The 19,120-nt window shown below is 40.6% G+C and overlaps 2 protein-coding genes across 5 annotated transcripts in view; both read right to left on the bottom strand.

The window, feature by feature from the left end:
- The window catches only part of LOC149125629 (guanylate-binding protein 4-like), a 29,757-nt gene extending 12,751 nt beyond the window's left edge, over positions 1-17,006 (bottom strand). For 2 of the 3 annotated variants that reach the window (XR_016210943.1, XM_089300426.1), the window contains exons 1-7: positions 16,826-16,963; positions 14,300-14,495; positions 9,317-9,444; positions 4,215-4,324; positions 3,792-3,988; positions 1,808-2,053; positions 247-527 (exon numbers count right to left, since the gene is read on the bottom strand). Coding sequence is in view for 2 of the 3 variants with exons in the window: in XM_089300426.1 (XP_089156552.1) it covers positions 247-527; positions 1,808-2,053; positions 3,792-3,988; positions 4,215-4,324; positions 9,317-9,444; positions 14,300-14,489 (1,152 nt within the window). In the remaining variant the exon portion in view is untranslated. Of the gene's footprint in view, positions 1-246; positions 528-1,807; positions 2,054-3,791; positions 3,989-4,214; positions 4,325-9,316; positions 9,445-14,299; positions 14,496-16,825 lie in introns of all 3 variants that reach the window. The other variant, XM_089300427.1, reaches the window with a different exon arrangement.
- Positions 1-17,007, bottom strand: part of LOC100346985 (guanylate-binding protein 7) — a 144,718-nt gene extending 127,711 nt beyond the window's left edge. The window contains exon 1 of one of the 2 annotated variants that reach the window (XM_070078099.2): positions 16,875-17,007. The gene's annotated coding sequence lies outside the window, so the exon portion shown is untranslated. Of the gene's footprint in view, positions 1-16,825 lie in introns of both variants that reach the window. The other variant, XM_089300429.1, reaches the window with a different exon arrangement.
- Between the last annotated feature and the right edge of the window lie 2,113 nt (positions 17,008-19,120).

Below are 19,120 nucleotides of genomic sequence, written 5' to 3'. Positions count from 1 at the left end.
GATAATTATTATAATAATGTGTGCTGTTTTAAGCTGTAAAACTCATGATAATTCATTTTGCTTTACCAAATAATTAAGTGTCTGTCTTTTAAAAAAAGGGTGACCTGTAGTCCATAGAGCTCTTTCATTCTCTAGAATCAGGATGCCTTCTACTATGGTAGGGGGATGATCACAGGGTGAAAAGACAGACTTTAGGTGTTATCCAGAAAGGCTGTCGCTGGCAAGGATAGATGTTCAGATGTTTACCAAAAGGTTCTTCTGGAATTCCCCGTTGTCGTCCTTGAAGGAGTGCTCCATGAAGATTTCAATGGCTTCCCTCTCACAGGCTGCGTGCACGTCCAGCAGCTCCTGGAGCGTGTCTATGGGGAGCACCAGTCGCTGGGCCATCTGCCTGCTGTAGTGCTCGGCTGCTTTCTGCACGGCTGCAGCATTCTCACGCTGGGCCAGAGTCGTCACTGCGTTCTCCAAGCAAGGGACGGCTCCGCTGTTGATGGTGTCTATGTACATCTCCACCAGACTGCCCAGCCCTGAATAGCGCATAATTTTAGGGAATAAACAGATAGTTCACATTCATTGTTTTCAATCAGCATCCCAAACATCAAATCCATTCTACTTATCTTGAAGTGTTCTTTTCCTGTTCCTCCTCCTTCCCTTACCGCTCCCTTTTCTTCTCTCTTCCCCCTCTGGCTTTTCCTTCTATATTTCCTTTCCCATCTTGCTCTGGGAATACTTCTCTGTATTACAACATGGTTCTTGTTTCTGTTCACCCTTTCTGTTATGATTTTCAGATTCACCAATTTGTGACATTAAAATACTGATTATAAGAAATATTATAGGGTTTTCTAGGAAAGTACTTCTCCATTTAAATAAGGTACAAGTTTATCAATCTAGGAAAATCACATAATTTTTGTATTCTAATTCCAAATAAAATGCTATCCCACTTATTAAAAATACCCTCTGGGTTTTGACGCCAGGCACACAGCATGTGGATGTATGTGTGACTTGATATTAGCATGGAATCTGTGTAACTGACTCAGTCATATGTCCATGAAGCCAGCCCTGTGTGTAGGTTCAAGTTTATTTCTTTTTCTCAAACTCTTGATGAGCTTGCATTGGATTACTATCTCTTATTTATGTTATGACTGGTTTAAAATCCTACAACATTTTGTGCTTTCTCACTGAGAAACTCATCTTACAGGACTTCTCACATGCAGATTTCTTTCTGTAATAGCATTTTTTTTACAGGCAGAGTGGACAGTGAGAGAGAGAGAGAGAGAGAGAGAGAAAGGTCTTCCTTTTGCCGTTGGGTCACCCTCCAATGGCCGGCGCAGCTGGCGCACTGCGCTGATCCGAAGGCAGGAGCCAGGTGCTTATCCTGGTCTCCTGTGGGGTGCAGGGCCCAAGTACTTGGGCCATCCTCCACTGTACTCCCAGGCCACAGCAGAGAGCTGACCTGGAAGAGGGGCAACCGGGACAGAATCCGGCGCCCCGACCGGGACTAGAACCCGGTGTGCCAGCGCCGCTAGGCAGAGGATTAGCCTGTTGAGCCGGGGCACCGGCCATGTGACAGCATTTTGTGATTGCATCATTTGTAGGTTCATATTAAGAGATAACTGAGGCCTCAGTAATTCCGCATGGAGGGAAAATTTAACTAAGAAACATCATTTGCAGGTGTGGTAGGAGCATCTCCTTCTCTGTATTCCTATACAGAAGCAAACGAAACGATTGACAAGCCCACAGAAGAATCACAGCTTCATCACACACACTGATCTAAAGAAAGTCATATTTTGACACAGAAGAAACTCACGGTTTCCAGTGACAATGATTCCCTGTCTCAGGGTCTTTGTCTTCCCATGTGTGAAGATGTAAGAGCAGAATTTTTCTGACTGCTTCTTGAAGTTCAATTCCAGTTGGTCTTCTGGCACTTCTTCCATACGGGCTAAGAGATTTTTATCTTTTGTGGGCCGGTCAAAGACAAAGCACTTCCGTTTTGGAAAGAAATACCTGATACACATTACAGGCTTGTTGGCATTTTGGATTCTGGCATTTGTTTCTGTGGAATTATAAAACAGAGCATTCATTGAAGAGACAGCAAACAAAGGGCTGAGGACTTCCAGGAATCTCTGTGATATGGCAGCTCCAGTGTCTGTAAATTTGCCTTCCAAATGTGCAAAGTAGTCATTCTAATATGCGCAAAGAATGGGGAATCCTTTTCTGCATGGAGATGAGCCTCAAGTAATTACTTTAAAGTGGAATGAAAGGTATTCATTTCAAGAGAAGAAATTCATCATGGATCCTGTTCACTTGTTGTGGTGGGTAGAGTGACTATACTCACATGATTCTGAAGAATCAAATTTTTTTGAAGTATATCTCTAATATTACAGTCCCATTAAGAAATGAACAATAACTTTAAAGTAATGCTGGGAAATAAGAATGTGATATTTTAAAAGCAGCATGAGAACAGAAAACATTCAAGTCAGTAGTGAAAAATGCTTAAAAAACATAACCAAAAAACATATGCACTATTCACTATGTTTATACACTGTATTAGAAGTAAGCTTCATGGCCTTGGCAGTTCATGACAAGAGCCTTGGGTGATTACTGACTGTCAATTATTAAATCAACAGCAGGAGTCACTGTGCACCTACCCCCCATGTAGGACCTCTGCCCTTAGTGTGTTATAATATGAGAATTAATGGTGAAACTACTACTCAAACAGTGCTCTATACTTTGTGTGTCTTTGTGGGTGTGGATTGTTGAAATCTTTACTTAGTATATACAAAGTTGATCTTCTGTATGTAAAGATAATTGAAAATGAATCATGATGAAGAATGGGATGGCTGAGGGAGTGGGAGATGGGATGGTTGTGAGTAGGAAAGAGATTATGGGGGGAAAAGCTGCTATAATTCAAAAGTTGTACTTTGGAAATTTATATTTATTAAATAAAAGTTGAAAAGAAAAAAAAAGAAGTAAGCTTCAAAATAAAGCTAATCTCACTAAAACTTGGAGATCTCACTTACTCTCAAAGTCAGCTTATACTAGAATACAGTAACTGAAGAGGGATACTGAGGCATATATTTTGTTGAATTAATGCCTATTGATAGAACTAATAAAAGAAGGAAATAAAATGTATAGTTCTTCTAAGTGCTTTTACTTCTCTATTCTTCTAAATATTACCTATGTAATAAGTATTTAATAATAAACTGATCACACATTGCCTAAAGATAAAGAAGTTGGTGTTATAAAAAAAGACAAAATGACTGTATTATTGCAGGCACATAGCACTATTTTCCCCATTGTAGTATTGAGGATATAACTATGCTTCTATGAAGGATACAGCAATCAAAGCAAGTAAAACATACCTAGTGAAAATTATTTTCAACGAACAGATCATGTGACTTCCTAGTGATTCTCTGTTTACTAACTTCCTAGTGTATCTATTTTTCTAAGAATAGAGTAAAAGGAATGCTTAAGCTTATTAAGTATCATAAATATGAGTCTTAGAAGTAATAGCAGTTATTGCAGTTCTCTCTTTTTTTAAATTTTACTGATTGGACTAAAATGGTTGATGCAATATTGAACTCCAAATTTCCCCACTGAATTTAAATCTCAAACTCTAAAAATTTTCAATAATAATTGTTAAAATCATACCCATCCATCAATCACCAGTCATCATTACCTTGGGCTTCAATCTTGTCTCAGAAAAAAAAAAATATTTCAATTGCCATTGGAAGTCCTGCTTGACCCCACCTTGTAACTAAATCAGCCATCCCCAGAGCACACTCTGATACCTGGAATCAGCTTCAAGGCATTCTCAAGGTACTCGTCTTCTGTGATGGGCTGTCCTTTCAAGTTCAGTTCCAGGGTGAAATCCCGCACAGCCCACACAAAGTCCGGAAAGAAACTCACAAACTCTGCCGAGTCCTCTACCTCATCAGATGGGGGAGAAGATCTTGCCCTGATTAACTCTGTGAGTTCAGTAACAAAGCTGAAATCTCAGTTAAGGAAAAAAAAAAAAAAAAAAAACTCTACACCACAAACTCTACACCACAAACTCTACATCTCACTTAGAAACAAGTTGGACAAACACTCTCCTTTTCCCTGTGTCCACTCTTAATGACCCAGGAAAATTTAGTTACATAAAGAAGAAATAGTCTCAACTGCCATTCTCCTAAACTCAGTGAAATATGGAAGTTCCATTTCTGGAAGGATATTGCAGCTGCTCCAGGGCCTGGTGGTTGATGGTGCCCAGGCTGTTGTAGACAAAGGTGCTGCTCAGAAGCACGGCCAGGGCAAAGATCCAGGAGTCATTCTTAGGGTCTCGCTGGAAAACCCATTGAAACAAGGGACTTATACATCTACTCTTCATTTACTCATCTATCATACATTTGGTTGCTTGTTCACACTGTGGCTATATTATAACTGAATATTAGGGTAAATAACAAATTTCAAATATAATTCAAAAATGAAATGCAGTCTTGATATACTATGACCACACTCAGTTTGTATAGATATTCAAATAAATGATAGACATTGTTACTATCCATGAAGTACTTAATAAAGTGCTTAAACATAGGTGTCCACTAGTAACTGTAGAAGTATCCCACTGTAAACATTTTTTTCTCAATAATGACTATGATAAGGACACAGATCCTATGAAATTAAGTTCAACTCTTCACAAGGATGGACCCTGCATTTGTTTTGTGCTTATAAAGTTCCATATGACAATTTCTAACCACAAAAGGATGATGTTAAAGAGCAAATACATGGGAGGCAGCAAGATGGCGGAATAGGAAGGGAGCACACTGATAGTCCGGGGAGAGACAGTTTAATAAAAGTGGAGATACTGCAGGTTCAAGGAAGAGTAGGGGAAGAAACAGCAGAAGAAACTCTTCCGGAACAAGTGATTCACAGTGGACCTGCATGGAGAGCGTGGGAGCCCACAGTTCGGGACACCAGCGGCAGACTCAACACACCAGCACTGGAACGCGAGGTGAGCCAAACCTCAATAGCCCGAGACACCGGCAGCCAAGCTGAAAGAGGAGACTAGAGGGAACGACCCCGAGGGGAAAAGTTCACCAGGCTAACTAGAAGAGAGACAGAAAAAAAAAGTGACTGATACGGACACGGGTTTCTCTCTCTCCGCTCACCTCTCAAAGGCGAGCAAGACAAAGAGCAGGTGCCATCTTGGACATACGTCATAAGCAGAGCGACCTCAGGTCTGAACCGGCCCTGAGCCTAGCAGAAAAACCTGACTCTGGGCGGGGTGAATTAACAGGAGATTAGGACCTAGTGAATTTGTGGTGCTACTGAACTGAGACTGTGAAAAAAGAGACGGTGGGGGAGAGAACTCACGGAATTCACGTGAGTACTCTCCAGAGACGCTACAATTCCATAACTTTGGCAACCCAGTGGGAGACTGAAGGAGAATTTGAGCCCACTCTGAGGGCCGAACAGATTCCCTGTGTGGTCCTTGGGAAAGAGCTTCTGATCTCTGGCTCCTGTGGGTATATCATTTGCCTGCTAACTACCTCCAACTTCGTTCAGCTGTGCGGAATTACTTCCCTTTTGAATCAAAAAAAGAAAGAAAGAGAGAGAGAGATCTACCACGCCTAACCTGGGAGTGTCACCTTTAGCACACCAAACAGAGCTCTCAGGCCACACCCATCTCAAGCCTCTAAGGCTCCATCAAAAACAGACAGTCCACTTAATCTAGAGTCATAGTATAACAAGAAAAAGCACCACAGTGAAGAAACCAAATATCTCCAATATGCCAAATAACAAACGCAAAAACCGAGGTAATAAAAACAAGGAAGTCACTATGACGCCCCCAAATGAAAAAGATACCCCAATTCAAGATTATGAAGATGATGACATAGAAGAAATGCAAGAAGCAGATCTCAAAACATTGATAAGAACATTAAGAAGTTCTCAAAAACAAATTCTTGAACTACAGAAATCCTTAATGGACAAGATAGAAAATCTCTCTCGTGAAAATGAAATATTAAGGAGGAATCAAAATGAAATGAAACAACTAGTACAACAGGAAACTGTGATAGTGACAAGAAATCATAATGAAGTGAAGAATTCAATAGATCAAATGAAAAACACATTAGAGAGCCTTACAAACAGAATGGGTGAAGCAGAAGAGAGAATATCGGACTTAGAAGACAGAGAACAGGAAAGGATACAGTCAGACCAAAGAAAAGAAGAGGAAATTAGAAATCTAAAACATATTGTCGGGAATCTTCAGGATACTATTAAAAAACCCAACATTCAGGTTCTAGGAGTTCCTGAAGGCATGGAGAGGGAGAAAGGATTAGAAGGCCTTTTTAGTGAGATACTAGCAGAGAACTTTCCAGGTTTGGAGAAGGACAGAGAAATCCTAGTACAGGAAGCTCATAGAACCCCTAATAAACATGACCAAAAGAGATCCTCACCACGACACATTGTAATTAAACTCTCCACATTGAAACATAAAGAAAAGATCCTAAAATGTGCAAGAGAGAAATGTCAGATTACTCTCAGAGGATCTCCAATCAGACTCACAGCTGACTTCTCATCAGAAACCCTACAAGCTAGGAGGGAATGGCGAGATATAGCACAGGTACTAAGAGAGAAAAACTGCCAGCCCAGAATATTATATCCTGCCAAGCTCTCATTTGTGAATGAAGGTGAAATAAAGACTTTTCATAGCAAACAGAAATTGAAAGAATTTGTCGCCACTCGTCCAGCCCTGCAAAAGATGCTTAAAAGATGTGTTGCACACAGAAACACAGAAACACGGTCATCAATATGAAAGAAGGTAAAGGAAGGAAAGCTCACAGCAAAAGATCACAGGGAATTCAAAGCATATATTAGAACTTATCTTTGGCAAATGGCAGGGCAAAGTTACCACTTATCATTAGTCACATTGAACATTAATGGCCTACTGTCCAGTTAAAAGACACCGATTGGCTGATTGGCTTAAGGAACAAAACCCATCTATTTGCTGCTTACAAGAAACACATCTTTCCAACAAAGATCCATACAGACTGAAAGTGAAAGGCTGGAAAAAGATATACCATGCCAACAGAAATGAAAAAAGAGAAGGCGTAGCCATCTTAATATCGGATGACAACATAAACTTTACCACAAAAACCGTTAAGAGAGACAAAGAGGGACACTACATAATGATTAAGGGATCAATTCAATAGGAAGATATAACAATTATCAATGTACATGCACCTAACTACAGGGCACCGGTTTATCTAAAAGATTTGTTAAGGGACTTAAAGGGAGACTTAGACCCCAATACAATAGTACTGGGGGACTTCAATACTCCACTCTCAGAAATAGACAGATCAACAGGACAGAAGATCAACAAGGATACAGTAGATTTAAACGACACTATAGCCCAAATGGATCTAACAGATATATACTGAACTTTCAATCCTACAGCTAAAGATTTTACATTCTTCTCAGCAGTACATGGAACCTTCTCTAGGATTGACCACATACTAGGCCATAAAGCAAGTCTCAGCAAATTCAAAAGAATTAGAATCATACCATGCAGCTTCTCAGACCATAAAGGAATGAAGTTGGAAATTAGCAACTCAGGAATCCCTAGAGCATACGCAAACACATGGAGATTGAACAACATGCTCCTGAATGAACAATGGGTCATAGAAGAAATTAAAAAAGAAATCAAAAATTTTCTGGAAGTAAATGAGGATAACAGCACAACATACCAAAACTTATGGGACGTAGAGCAAATATATGTCACTTTATAAATGTAACCTTAATGATAATCCTTCCCATGAGTGGAATACAACGTTGTCTGAGGCCAAACCAACAAATAAAACAGAGGTGAAGATATGGAGGCCTACGGATGTGAATAAATACCCTGTATTCAGAATGAGAAGGGATTCTGTGTGACTGGGATGTTATGGCAGTAAATAGAAAATAGCTGAGATTTGAAGAGTTGATAGATAGAAAAAGGATTTGTGAAGATGAAGGGATCCAGCATGCAAAGAACTAACAGAGGTTAAGTTGGAACTTTTAGCTCACAGTCACATAAAGGCCTTACAAAATTATCCCACCTGATAGAAGTTCTGAGTACACAGGCTGTAGTGGGAGAGGAGGCTGGAAATGAGATTCCTGTCAAGACGTAGAAAGCATTACCCTATCACAGTATGGGTCACAAGGTCAGCCAGTAGTATCTTTTGCACCACTTTATATTTTGTTTTGCTTTGATCCTTTAACAAATTTAATTACATGAATAGGTTTATGGAAAGTATCATTTATTTAAAATCAATAGTCCATATTGGTTATAATTACATAAAGATCAATAGTTTAAAACTGAATTTTTAAAATCAGTTTCTAGGTTGGTGCTTTTCTCCCATCATAAGAGAAGTCAAAGATCTATTGCTGCTTCTTGTAATTTAGACTGAGACTCATAAATAAAGTGAAAATATTGATTGCCCCTGAAACTATAAAGATAAATGCATAAAATCACCCATTACACGTTGGGGGTGGTTTTGAACAGTTCATGTTACAAAGAAGTCAGCAAAGAATTCATCTTCAAAGCTGAGAGATTGGGATTAAAAATCTAATAATAAACAGAAGTTTTTCTAAAGATGATATAACTAAATTTCTTCACAGAGGCCTTATTTTCATAGTCATTATTTCTGACTCAATCAACCTCCCATTTTTTTGTAGATTCTATTGATCTAATGGAATAGAGCTTTCTCAGGAAGCTCTTGCTAACTCAAATGATTAGATTGGTTTCCCACTTTTTGCACTGATGCTACTCTGGGTAGATTGTGTTGTAGTCTCTCCAAGTAGGCAAGACCCATTACCTTATTTACAATTTTATCTTTAGTACTTAGTGCAGAGTCCTGGAACTAACTTGTTCATTCATATCATTAATTTAAATATTTGCTCTCGCATTAAAAGTAAGAAGAATCTCTCTTCATCATATATCAAAGTGCTTGAGGCTACTAAGGTAGTTTAAAGAAACAGAATTTAACCTCATTGCTCATTATTGGATTTGCAATTAAGAGAAATGTGTCAGAAAAAGTGAAGTGATATGGCAAATTAAAATGTAAGAGCACAGGTGAGAGTAGAGAACATTCTGGACCTTACCTTTTCCACATCTCTCTTCATCACATATCAAAGTGCTTGAGGCTACTAAGGTAGTCTGAAGAAACAGATTTTTAACTTCCTGGCTCATTGTTGGATTTGCAGTTTAGAGAAATGTGGCAGAGAAAGTGAAGTGATGTGCCAGTTAAACTGTAAGAGCACAGTTGAGGGCAGAGAACATTGTCTGGCTTACCTTTTCCACATCGCCCAGGCCCTCAGTGTCCAGGAGGACCAGGGTGTGGTTTGGCTTGGAGGGGTGGGGCACGCACCACATCCAGATGCCCTTGGTTTCAGATTCTATGGTGGAGCCCAGAGGGAAGCCTGAAGGGAAGAGGACAATTAAAAAACCCTGAGAGCAGGCTGACACGGGTGGCCAGGGGTTATATTCATTAAACCTGTAGGAATACAGGCTAGGTCAGGAAAATAGGCATTCTCTGAAAACAAATTATGTATATATATACATATATATAATTGTATAAATATGTATCATAATATAATCATTACATATAACAAGCTTATATAATCACATAAAATTGTATAATATATGATTATATATTAATCATATATATATTATCTTCTAAAGAAATGTTTTTTCTTTAAAAGACTCAAACTACATCTCTTGGTAGAGCTGGTAGAAGTCTACTACCCCACGTCATCTTATCTGACACTAAAGAGCTCTCCTGCCTCCCAGCTTCTCTTAGGGTTCCATCAGTGGGAAGCCTCACAGGAGACAGGAAGGCAGGCACATGTTGCTTCTGCTTCCACCTTGCTGGGCCTCAGTCCTCCCTTCATGTGGCTGCATCCAGTGGTGTGGTCTTGACCATGATCTGGCATCAACTCTTGCCTGTCTCTTCAGGCTGGAGGGATGATGACGCCCACCCGGACATTGTCATTGCCCTTCCCTGGTGCTCTCTGATGCTGCAGTGTCTCTCTTTACCCCACACAGTCCCCGGGAGATCCCTCCATGGAACTCTCCTCGATTATTTTTGAATTGATTGTCCGTTTCCTGCCAGAAGATTGTCCGTTTCCTGCCACAACTTATTCTACACATTAGGGTTTGTGTTTTTCTCACTCCTTTCTCTTCCCCTTCAGCTTTGTATTCTTTTCTCTTCTTCAAGCTAATTATGAGTCCTGTGTCATTATCCTCAGGAGGGAGATGTAAGTTAAGGGAAAGCAGCACAGAGCTGTGAGTCCTGTTGGCCCTGCTTTCCACAGGCTGACGCCCAGAAGGAGATGATTTGAGGTTCATGCCCAGGAACCAGTGGATGGTATTTTCTGCCCAGCAGCATTTTGACCATCTGTCTTAGGCCAATGTTTCCTCCATATGATAAAAGAATTTGAGTGTTTAAGTCTCTTCACATTTTTCATAATACACAAGTTCCATGAACATTTTGAAGAATCTCAATCACAAGAATTTGAAAAATTGTGCACCAAAAGTAACTTACCTTTTAGTTCTATATTCTATATCCTTTCTGAAGTTCCTTCCTATAAACACACAAACACACACGCACTCACTCACACACATACACAAAGAGTCACAGAGTAAGAGAGAGAAATAGTGATCTGTTTCTGCTTATGAACCTGGACCAGGACAGTTCAGATGTTTAAAGCCTTTTGAACCACAGACTCTCTTAGTAGAGTACAGAGAATTTGCTATATTGCTATTTAAGTATGTCATGAGTGAACAATAAGAACAATGTTGTTGATCCTTTAATTCTGATATCTGTCTCTTACAGTTATCAACTCTATCATATGGGACATGTACTCTATAGAATACTATACAGCAGTAAAAAAAAAAAAACAGCAAACAATGAAATCCGGTCATTTGCAACAAAATGGAGGAATCTGGAAAACATCATGCTGAGTGAATTAAGCCAGTCCCAAAGGGACAAATATCATATATTCTCCCTGATTGGTGACAACTAACTGAGCACCAAAGGGGAAACCTGTTGAAGTGAAATGAACACTATGAGAAACAGTGACTTGATCAGCCCTTGTCCTGACTGTTGATGTACAATGTAATACTTTATCCATTTTAGTATTTTTTTTTTGTTCTAGTACTATTGGTTGAACTCTGTAATTAACCCATTCTTAGGTGTTCAAATTTTAACTGAAAAGTGATCCCTGTTAAATATAAGAGTGGGAATAAGAGAGGGAGAAGATGTACAATTTGGGACGTGCTCAATTGGACTTGCTCCAAATGGTGGCGTTAGAAATGTGCCACGGGATTCCAATTCAATCCCATCAAGGTGGCATAAACCAATGCCATCTCAGTAGTCCAAGTGATCAATTTCAGTTCACAATTAATCACACTGATAGGTCTAAGAGTCAAAGGGATCACACAAACAAGACTAGTGTCTGCTAATACTAACCGATAGAAGAATCAAAAAGGGAGAGAACGATCCAACATGGGAAGTGGGATACACAGCAGACTCATAGAATGGCAGATGTCCTAAATAGCACTCTGGCCTCAGAATCAGCCCTTAAGGCATTCGGATCTGGCTGAAGAGCCCATGAGAGTATTTTAGGCATGGAAAGCCAAGACACTCTGGGAAAAAAAAAAAAAAAAAAAAAAAAAAAAAAAAAAAAAAAAAAAACCTATATGAAAGATCTCTGCGAGTGAGATCCCAGTGGAAAGAATGGGGCCATCAAAGAAGGAAGTACCTTTCTCTGAAGGGAGGAGAGAACTTCCACTTTGACTATGACCCTGTCTGAATAAGATCGAAATCGACAAACTCAACAGGCTTCCATAGCCGTGGCAACTGATGACTAGAGCCTAGGGAGATTACTGACGCCATAAACAAGAGTGTCAAATTGTTAAGTCAACAGATGGAGTCACTGTGTATTTACTTCTCATGTGGGATCTGTCCTTAATATGTTGTCCAATGTGAAATAATGCTATAACTAGTACTGAAACAGTATTTTACACTTTGTGTTTCTATGTGGGTGCAAACTGATGAAATCTTTACTTAATATATACTAAATTGATCTTCTGTATATAAACCTAATTGAAAATGAATCTTGATGTGAATGGACTGGGAGAGGGAGCAGGAGATGGGAGGGGTGCGAGTGGGAGGGAAGTTATGGGTGGGGGAGCCATCATAATCCATAAACTGTACTTTGGAAATTTATATTTACTAAATAAAAGTTAAAAAAAGCATATGGAATTCCAACAAATTAAAGTGTATTCTACCAACTGATGATGAAGAATGTCTCTAAGAGAAAATTAATGAGAATTACTTAGGAGTCAATGGAAGATTGGAAGTAAAAAGGGGAGAAGGAATAAGAGAGGAAAAAGAAAAAGGTGAGAGGAAGGTTGGGAGGGAGCAATTGAGGGAAAGAGTATGTGAGAGAGACAGAGATGGAAAGCAATTCAGGATCTTCACAATTCAGTTGAATGAAGTTCAGTCCTTAATGATGTTGAGCCAGGCAGGAAGTCAGTTATTAGGGGAGAAATTTTTGCATAATTTTTACAATAGAAACAACAAATAGAAGAACAACCACATTGTCCCAAATGTCAGTAAAACCAAAGAGAGAACTGGTAGGGGAAAAAAAGAAATTTCATAAGCCAGGAAATACAAATGGCAAATCAATGTGAAAACATGCTCACATTCAGTCATCATGAGATAAATAGTATATAACTACACAGTCTAGAGATAAGCCAAAATTTTAAATTTGTCTCATGTTACTAAACTTATGTAGTATATGTATTATTGTCCATTGCTATTAAAAAGCACAGAAATTGCACAGAAAGAAATTTAATATTATCAGAAAAGACTGAAGACACACATTATCTATGATTCTCCAATTGCATTCCTGGATATTTTGTAAAGGGAAGATTTGTACATATTCACCAGAATATAAATACAAGAACATTCATGACAGCCTCATGCATGAATGATAATAGCTAGAAATAATACCAATGTTCATTAACAACAAATGGATAAATAGGGTGTAGTATTCTCAGACAATGGCACAAAGTATCATAGCATAAATAAGTAAGTTGTCATTATATATATCATATGTAAAGGATTCTTAAAGCTTTTGCTAAGAGAAAGATGAAAGATACCCAAGACTACAAACACTATAATTCCTTGTATATAAAGTACCAAAAGAAACGCCAAAGTGTACTGATGTTAGAGTGTATACAATAGGCTGTAAGACTATTTTTTTAAAAAGCAAAAGTGGAAGGAGTGTGCCTGAGATACCAAAATATTGATGAATATTTTGATGAATAGTGAGAGTGTAAGGGGGTATTATTTGGACCATTTGATGGTGATAAAGTTTTATTTCTTGATACTGATTACGCACCATTCACTTTATCTTTATTAACTTTATGTACATATGTATGTTATATATTCTTCTATATGTATTGGTTTACATTTTGCAATATGTTTAAAGTGGAAAGAGAAGGGGAAAAACTTATGATGGCATGAAGCAAAATAGAAGGCATTGTAGCTCAATTTTAGTATTGGATATACAGTAACTCTACTATGCATGCTCCTGAATATTTACTTTTTAAAACTTTTACAATTTTATGTGCAATTTGAACTAAATATATAGCTTATGGAAAAATGGATATAAGAAGAAAAAGGAAGTAATTACTGCACCTCACCTCCTAGGCATTATAGTGGAAGGGATTAAGGTGACCAACAGGTGGTTGGAACAATGGGTAAGACGCAATTTGGGACAAATTTAGTACATATCAAAGTGGCTAGGTTCAAGTTCCACCTCTGTTTCTGATAAATTCTTTACTAGCACATATTGTGGAACGCCAGGCACCTGTGATTCCTGGATAGGCTTCTAAGTGCTTCTGGCCTCCCTCAGCCCTAGCTGTTGAGGGCATTTGGAAGTGAACCAGAAGATGAAAGATCTCTGTCTGTCTCTCTGTCTCTCTGCTCTTCAAATAAATATAAATAAATAGTAAAAATGCAAAGAAAATGAAGTGGAGTGGATCTTTTGAAAGGGTTGGTGAATTCTTCATTAATGGACCAAAGAATGAGATTCACTGGACACGTGGTTGAGGTAAAACTTAGGAAGTGAGAATTAGATGGTTTTTTTTTTTTTTGGGGGGGGGGAGTCATGCTCTTCTTTAAAGTGACACTAGACAAGGTGTTATCAGCATGTGTTGTCACTGGTGCCAAGTAAATGACCCTTGTCCCAGGCCCACACTCACCATGTTTCTGTCCAGCAAGGCGATTCATGAGGTAGGATTTTCCTGTACGATACAATCCCACAATGGCCACTACTACTACAGGTTGAGATATCTGGTTAAGAATCTCCAGTGCTTTGGGATTCACTATCATTTGCTCTTTCCTATTTTCGACTAGACACACGGGGGCCTTCATGGTGAATTCAGTTGCCATGGTAACCTATAACCCAGAAAATTCATTTATTAGAAAATAAGATCCTGAAGTCATAGCTAGTATTTATTTGACAAAAATGTATATAGGGTTTCCGCTTGTGGAATATGTATGCCAATTTGCTGTGTTCTGTATCTCTAAAGGAAAAATCTTTCCTCCAGCATGTCAAGGCCTAGGACACATGCCTCATGAACAATGTCTTATGGTTTCTACAAGATCTCTAAAAACTCTGCCTTGGTTCTATTAGAATAGAACAAGAAAGGCAAACTGCTAATGTCAGTACCTTAAGAACACTAATATAATATTTTGGGGGTAAATAGAGACAGATTATGACATGAAGGAAAAGAAGAGTGCTCAGAAAAAGATTGTAGACATCTCAGAAAAGTTGTGTCTATCATTAATTTCCCAAATATTTCATGAGTACTTGCTATTTACTGGGCCTTGTTCTAAGTGCTCAGTGTTAGGCAGTGAGCTGAATTGATATCAATTCCTGTCTCTTGGAGCTCTCCCTAGTGAGGGGAGACAGATAATACACAGAGGAAATAAGGAAAAGAAAGCAGGTTAAGTATGATAAGTTCTCAGAAGAAAATATACAGAGAATAAGAATGGGGAGGGTTGGGGATTGAGTATATATTTTGGAAATCCCTGAGAGTCTCCCAGTGAATTGGATCCCAGACCTCGATGAGGTCCGGTTCAGTGACTCGTGTGGCATGAGCACGAAAGATGAAGGATTGGAATAACTGGATAAATACTGGGACTAGGAATTCCTGTAATTGGGATAAACAGATACTGGCTGTCAGTGATGGGGAAGAGATGCAGGAGCCAGGGTATCTGGGATCTGCCTAGCTATGACAGAATCCCTCATCCTGGTGAAGAGAGAGAATGGGTCAGGCAACAGGAACCCAGAGCTGTCCCGGGATGTCACAGCACAGATGCTGCTCTTGGACTGCCAGGATGCAACCTTAGGGTTCAAACACCCATTGCCTGGAAATGGACTTCACCTTTGTAAGCGTAGACTTTCTTATCAGTGTTACAGGAAAGCAATGATGACTGCCCGATTCATTCATGTGATGCTGAGAAAAACAGAACCTCGGTGAAAATATTTTTAAATTTTCAGGGATAATATTTTCTTCCTACAACAAGCAAGTTAAAATGTATTAATATATGGGCCGGCGCCATGGCGCACTTGGTTAATCCTCAGCCTGCGGCATCGGGTTCTAGTCCCGGTTGCTCCTCTTCCAGTCCAGCTCTCTGCTGTGGCCTGGGATAGCAGGTGTTCGGGCCCCTTCACCTGCATGGGAGACCAGAAGGAGGCTGCTGGCTCCCGGCTTCGGATCTGCACAGCGATGGCCATAGTGGCCATTTGTGGGGTGAACCAACAGAAGGAAGACCTTTCTCTCTGTCTCTCCTTCTCGCTGTCTGTAAACTCTACCTGCCAAATATATAAATTAATAAATCTATAGAAAATGCATTAATATATTCCAATTTGTAATTTAAGATGAAAATTACCAAGAAATCATAAACATCATGGATATCTGTTAAAAAAAAAAACGAGCAAGTTGTTTTTTAAGAACCTTTAACTATACAATTTCTCTCTCTTTTTTTTTTTTTTTTTGTAGGTAGATGGCTTTGTAGGTAGATGGGAGCAGAATTTGGGAAGTGAAACAAGAGCTATTCATTGCTATGCACAAAACAAAATGAACTACAGGATTTTTTTTTAACTCAAAGTAAATAATAGTTTGGGGAAAGAATTTTTTTTTTTTTAGTTTCTAAATTTTTCTTAGTTTCTTTAATGCAAAGTATTCTGAGAACGCCCAAAGCAAGAATTAGGTTCTCTGTTTTTTTTACAAAATTGTCACTGATATAGAAAAGTCAAACTTAGAGATTAGAATTGTCTAAGGTGGGAATCTTTGAGTTTCTCCAAATGCACAGAAGGGGGCAGGCAGCTAGGAAAGGAGTGAGCAGAGAAGCAGGGTTGCAGGAAGTGAACCAGAGCAGCGCCTCCGCAGGGGGCTGAAGGTGGGTCTCTGCGGCCCTTTAGGTAAAGGGGGGTGGGATCCATTCCTCCAAGCCCCGCTCTGGAACTTTTGCTGCAGCCTCAGGTGGAACCCCGGTAGGTTCAGCGCATACCGGGGAGTCGGGGCAAGACCTTTGGCCCAGGCAGAGACGCGGGGCCTCCGGGAGAAAGCCTCCGCGGGCCACAAGCTAAGGTCTTGGACTCTGTCCTCCCGCCGCCCCGCCCGCGCCAGCTGCCCGCGCAGAGCCTAAGCTGGAATCCGTGGTGGTCGCTGTCAGTGAAGGGAAGGGGCAAGGACGACCAAGCACTGCCGCGCACTCACCGGCCAGGGCGCCCCAGTCAAGGCCAAGTTCTCTGCTGCCCAGGCTCACCTTTAGGGCTCTGCTCCCGGTCTGGCTCCTGGTAAACACTCTTGATGAGACGAAAATAAGCCACACCTCACCTTTCAACTAAGAGTCAGTAGAAGGAGAATCGAAATCGAAACCACACTTGCTAAGTTTTTCCTGGTTTGTGGAATGCGGTTCCAGGGAGGTCCAGGCTGCCTGCCAGTTTCTGAACCTCTGCCCCTGCTTCTCCCAGCTGAAGCCCCTGTGTCTGTGTCCAAATGGCCTCCCTTCACTCAGACAACAGCATCTTTGCCACATCTCTGGTGGCCACCGCAGGCATCGCCTGGGTTACACCGCACACTCCTGGGCTAGCTGACTGCCCCCGGAGAAGAGGTCCAGGGGCTTGCCCAAGGCCTGGCAGGGACAAGCGCTGTGTCCTCTGAGATGCAATCCGGAAATGCTTGGCAAGGGGCTGCTGGAGGGGGCGCCCACCCTGGCTGCTGCTGGGAGTTGCTGAGGAGACACAGGCAAGCACCCTGTGTTCCAGGCAGGCCTCAGAAAGGGCCCCTTCACACCTCCCAGGCCCTGGGAGGGTGGCTCAGGTAAGCTGAAGAATGTGTCTCAGTTTTCCCTGGGAGCGCCCACTCCGGACCTTCTAGGTTCCCACTGAAAAGGACAATTCTTTCCATTCCTTAGATGTCACAGCGTTCACATATTCAAAGGTGACAGACTTCAGTGTTTGAGGTGGGCAGAGGCGAGCTGTCCATCAATACTGTGCCAGAGGGGACAGCAGCACCCAACCCAGGAGTGAGCACCGAGCTGTTTGCACATGGGGCCTGTGGAAGAGCTGAGGGAGTAAGAAAATTTCTGCAGGTATGGTCACTCCCTGCTGCTGGTTAGTTCAAGCCTCTGGGATCTGGGCACTACATCAGCAGTGTCTCCCTCTCTCACCTGCACTGCAGGTCCCCAGTAGACACAGTAGAAACGGAGCGTTAGGGTGCTACACGTATACCACAAAGCACAGCCATAGGAAATACAGCAGACATCTGCCTCGAGGACCTGTCTTCCCTTACCTTGCAGGATTTATTTGGATATTAAAGATGGGAAACCTGTGCAGCTCTGGCCTGAAGTGACGTATTCTTATTTGGTGCCTTATACTGAATCCTCTTGTCCTGGATCTTTTCCCTCTATTCTAACTCTGTTTGCTTTTCAATCTCCCTTTTTTTTCAAATGACTCTGCTGATGTTGGTCCCTGTTGTGTTGCCAGCAGCCTTCAAACCTGAGGTCTGAGGTCAAAGGCAGAATGGTTGGCTCTTTTAGATCATGGTTGTCTGGCAGCATTTGGACCCTATGGGCTACTTTAAGCATGATGCAAAAACACAGTTTTCTTGTGAAGGTTTTTAGTAATGAATACAAATCTTCATGTGTACAGCTTTTAGGAATCTAGTGTTTCTTTCCTCAATTCCTCCTTCCACCCACACTCCCATCCCCCCTCCCATTCCCTCTCCAGTTCCATTTTTCCATTAGGATTCATTTTTAATTGACTTTTTAAACAGAGGACCAGCTCTTTACTAAGAAGAGATTTCAACTATTTGCACCCACACAAACAAACAAAATATAAAGTACAGTTTGAAGACACATTTTACCAATAATTCTCATAGTATACCTCATTAAGGACAGAGGCCCAACAGGGGGAGTAAGTGCGGAGTGACTCCTCTTGTTGATTTAACAATTAACGTTCTTATTTTTTATGTCAGTGACCACTCAAGGCTGTTGACATGACCTGCCAAGGCTATGGAAGCCTTTTGAGTTCACAAACTCCTTCAGTTTTTAGACAGAGCCATATGCAAAGTGGAAGTTCTCCCTTCAGAGGAAAGCACATCCTTCTTTGATACCCCTTCTTTCCACTGGGGTCTCGCTCACAGAGACCCTCCATGCAGAACTGTTTTTACCAATATGTCTTGGCTTTTCATGCCTGTAACGCTCTCATGGTGTTTTCAGTCAGGCCTTTTGGGCTGATTCTGAGGTCAGAGCGCTGTTTAGGGTGTTTGCCATTCTATGAGTCTGCTGTGAGGACTGCTTCCCACGTTGGAACTTTCTCTCCTTTGTAAATTTATCTATTGTGATTACCAGGCACTTGGTCTTATTTATGTGATCCCTTTGATTGATGGTCCTATGTATATGATCAATTCCATACTTAATATGATCACTTTATCACATAAGATGGGATTAGTGCCACCAAGCTAAGTGGGATTTGGAGTTCCATGACAAATTTTTAGCTTCACCCTTAG

This window comes from Oryctolagus cuniculus, chromosome 7 (assembly GCF_051225735.1).
Source record: "Oryctolagus cuniculus isolate XC-2025 breed Fujian yellow rabbit chromosome 7, ASM5122573v1, whole genome shotgun sequence".
In the NCBI taxonomy this organism is placed as follows: Eukaryota; Metazoa; Chordata; class Mammalia; order Lagomorpha; family Leporidae; genus Oryctolagus; species Oryctolagus cuniculus.
This window is presented reverse-complemented; position numbering and strand designations above follow the sequence as displayed.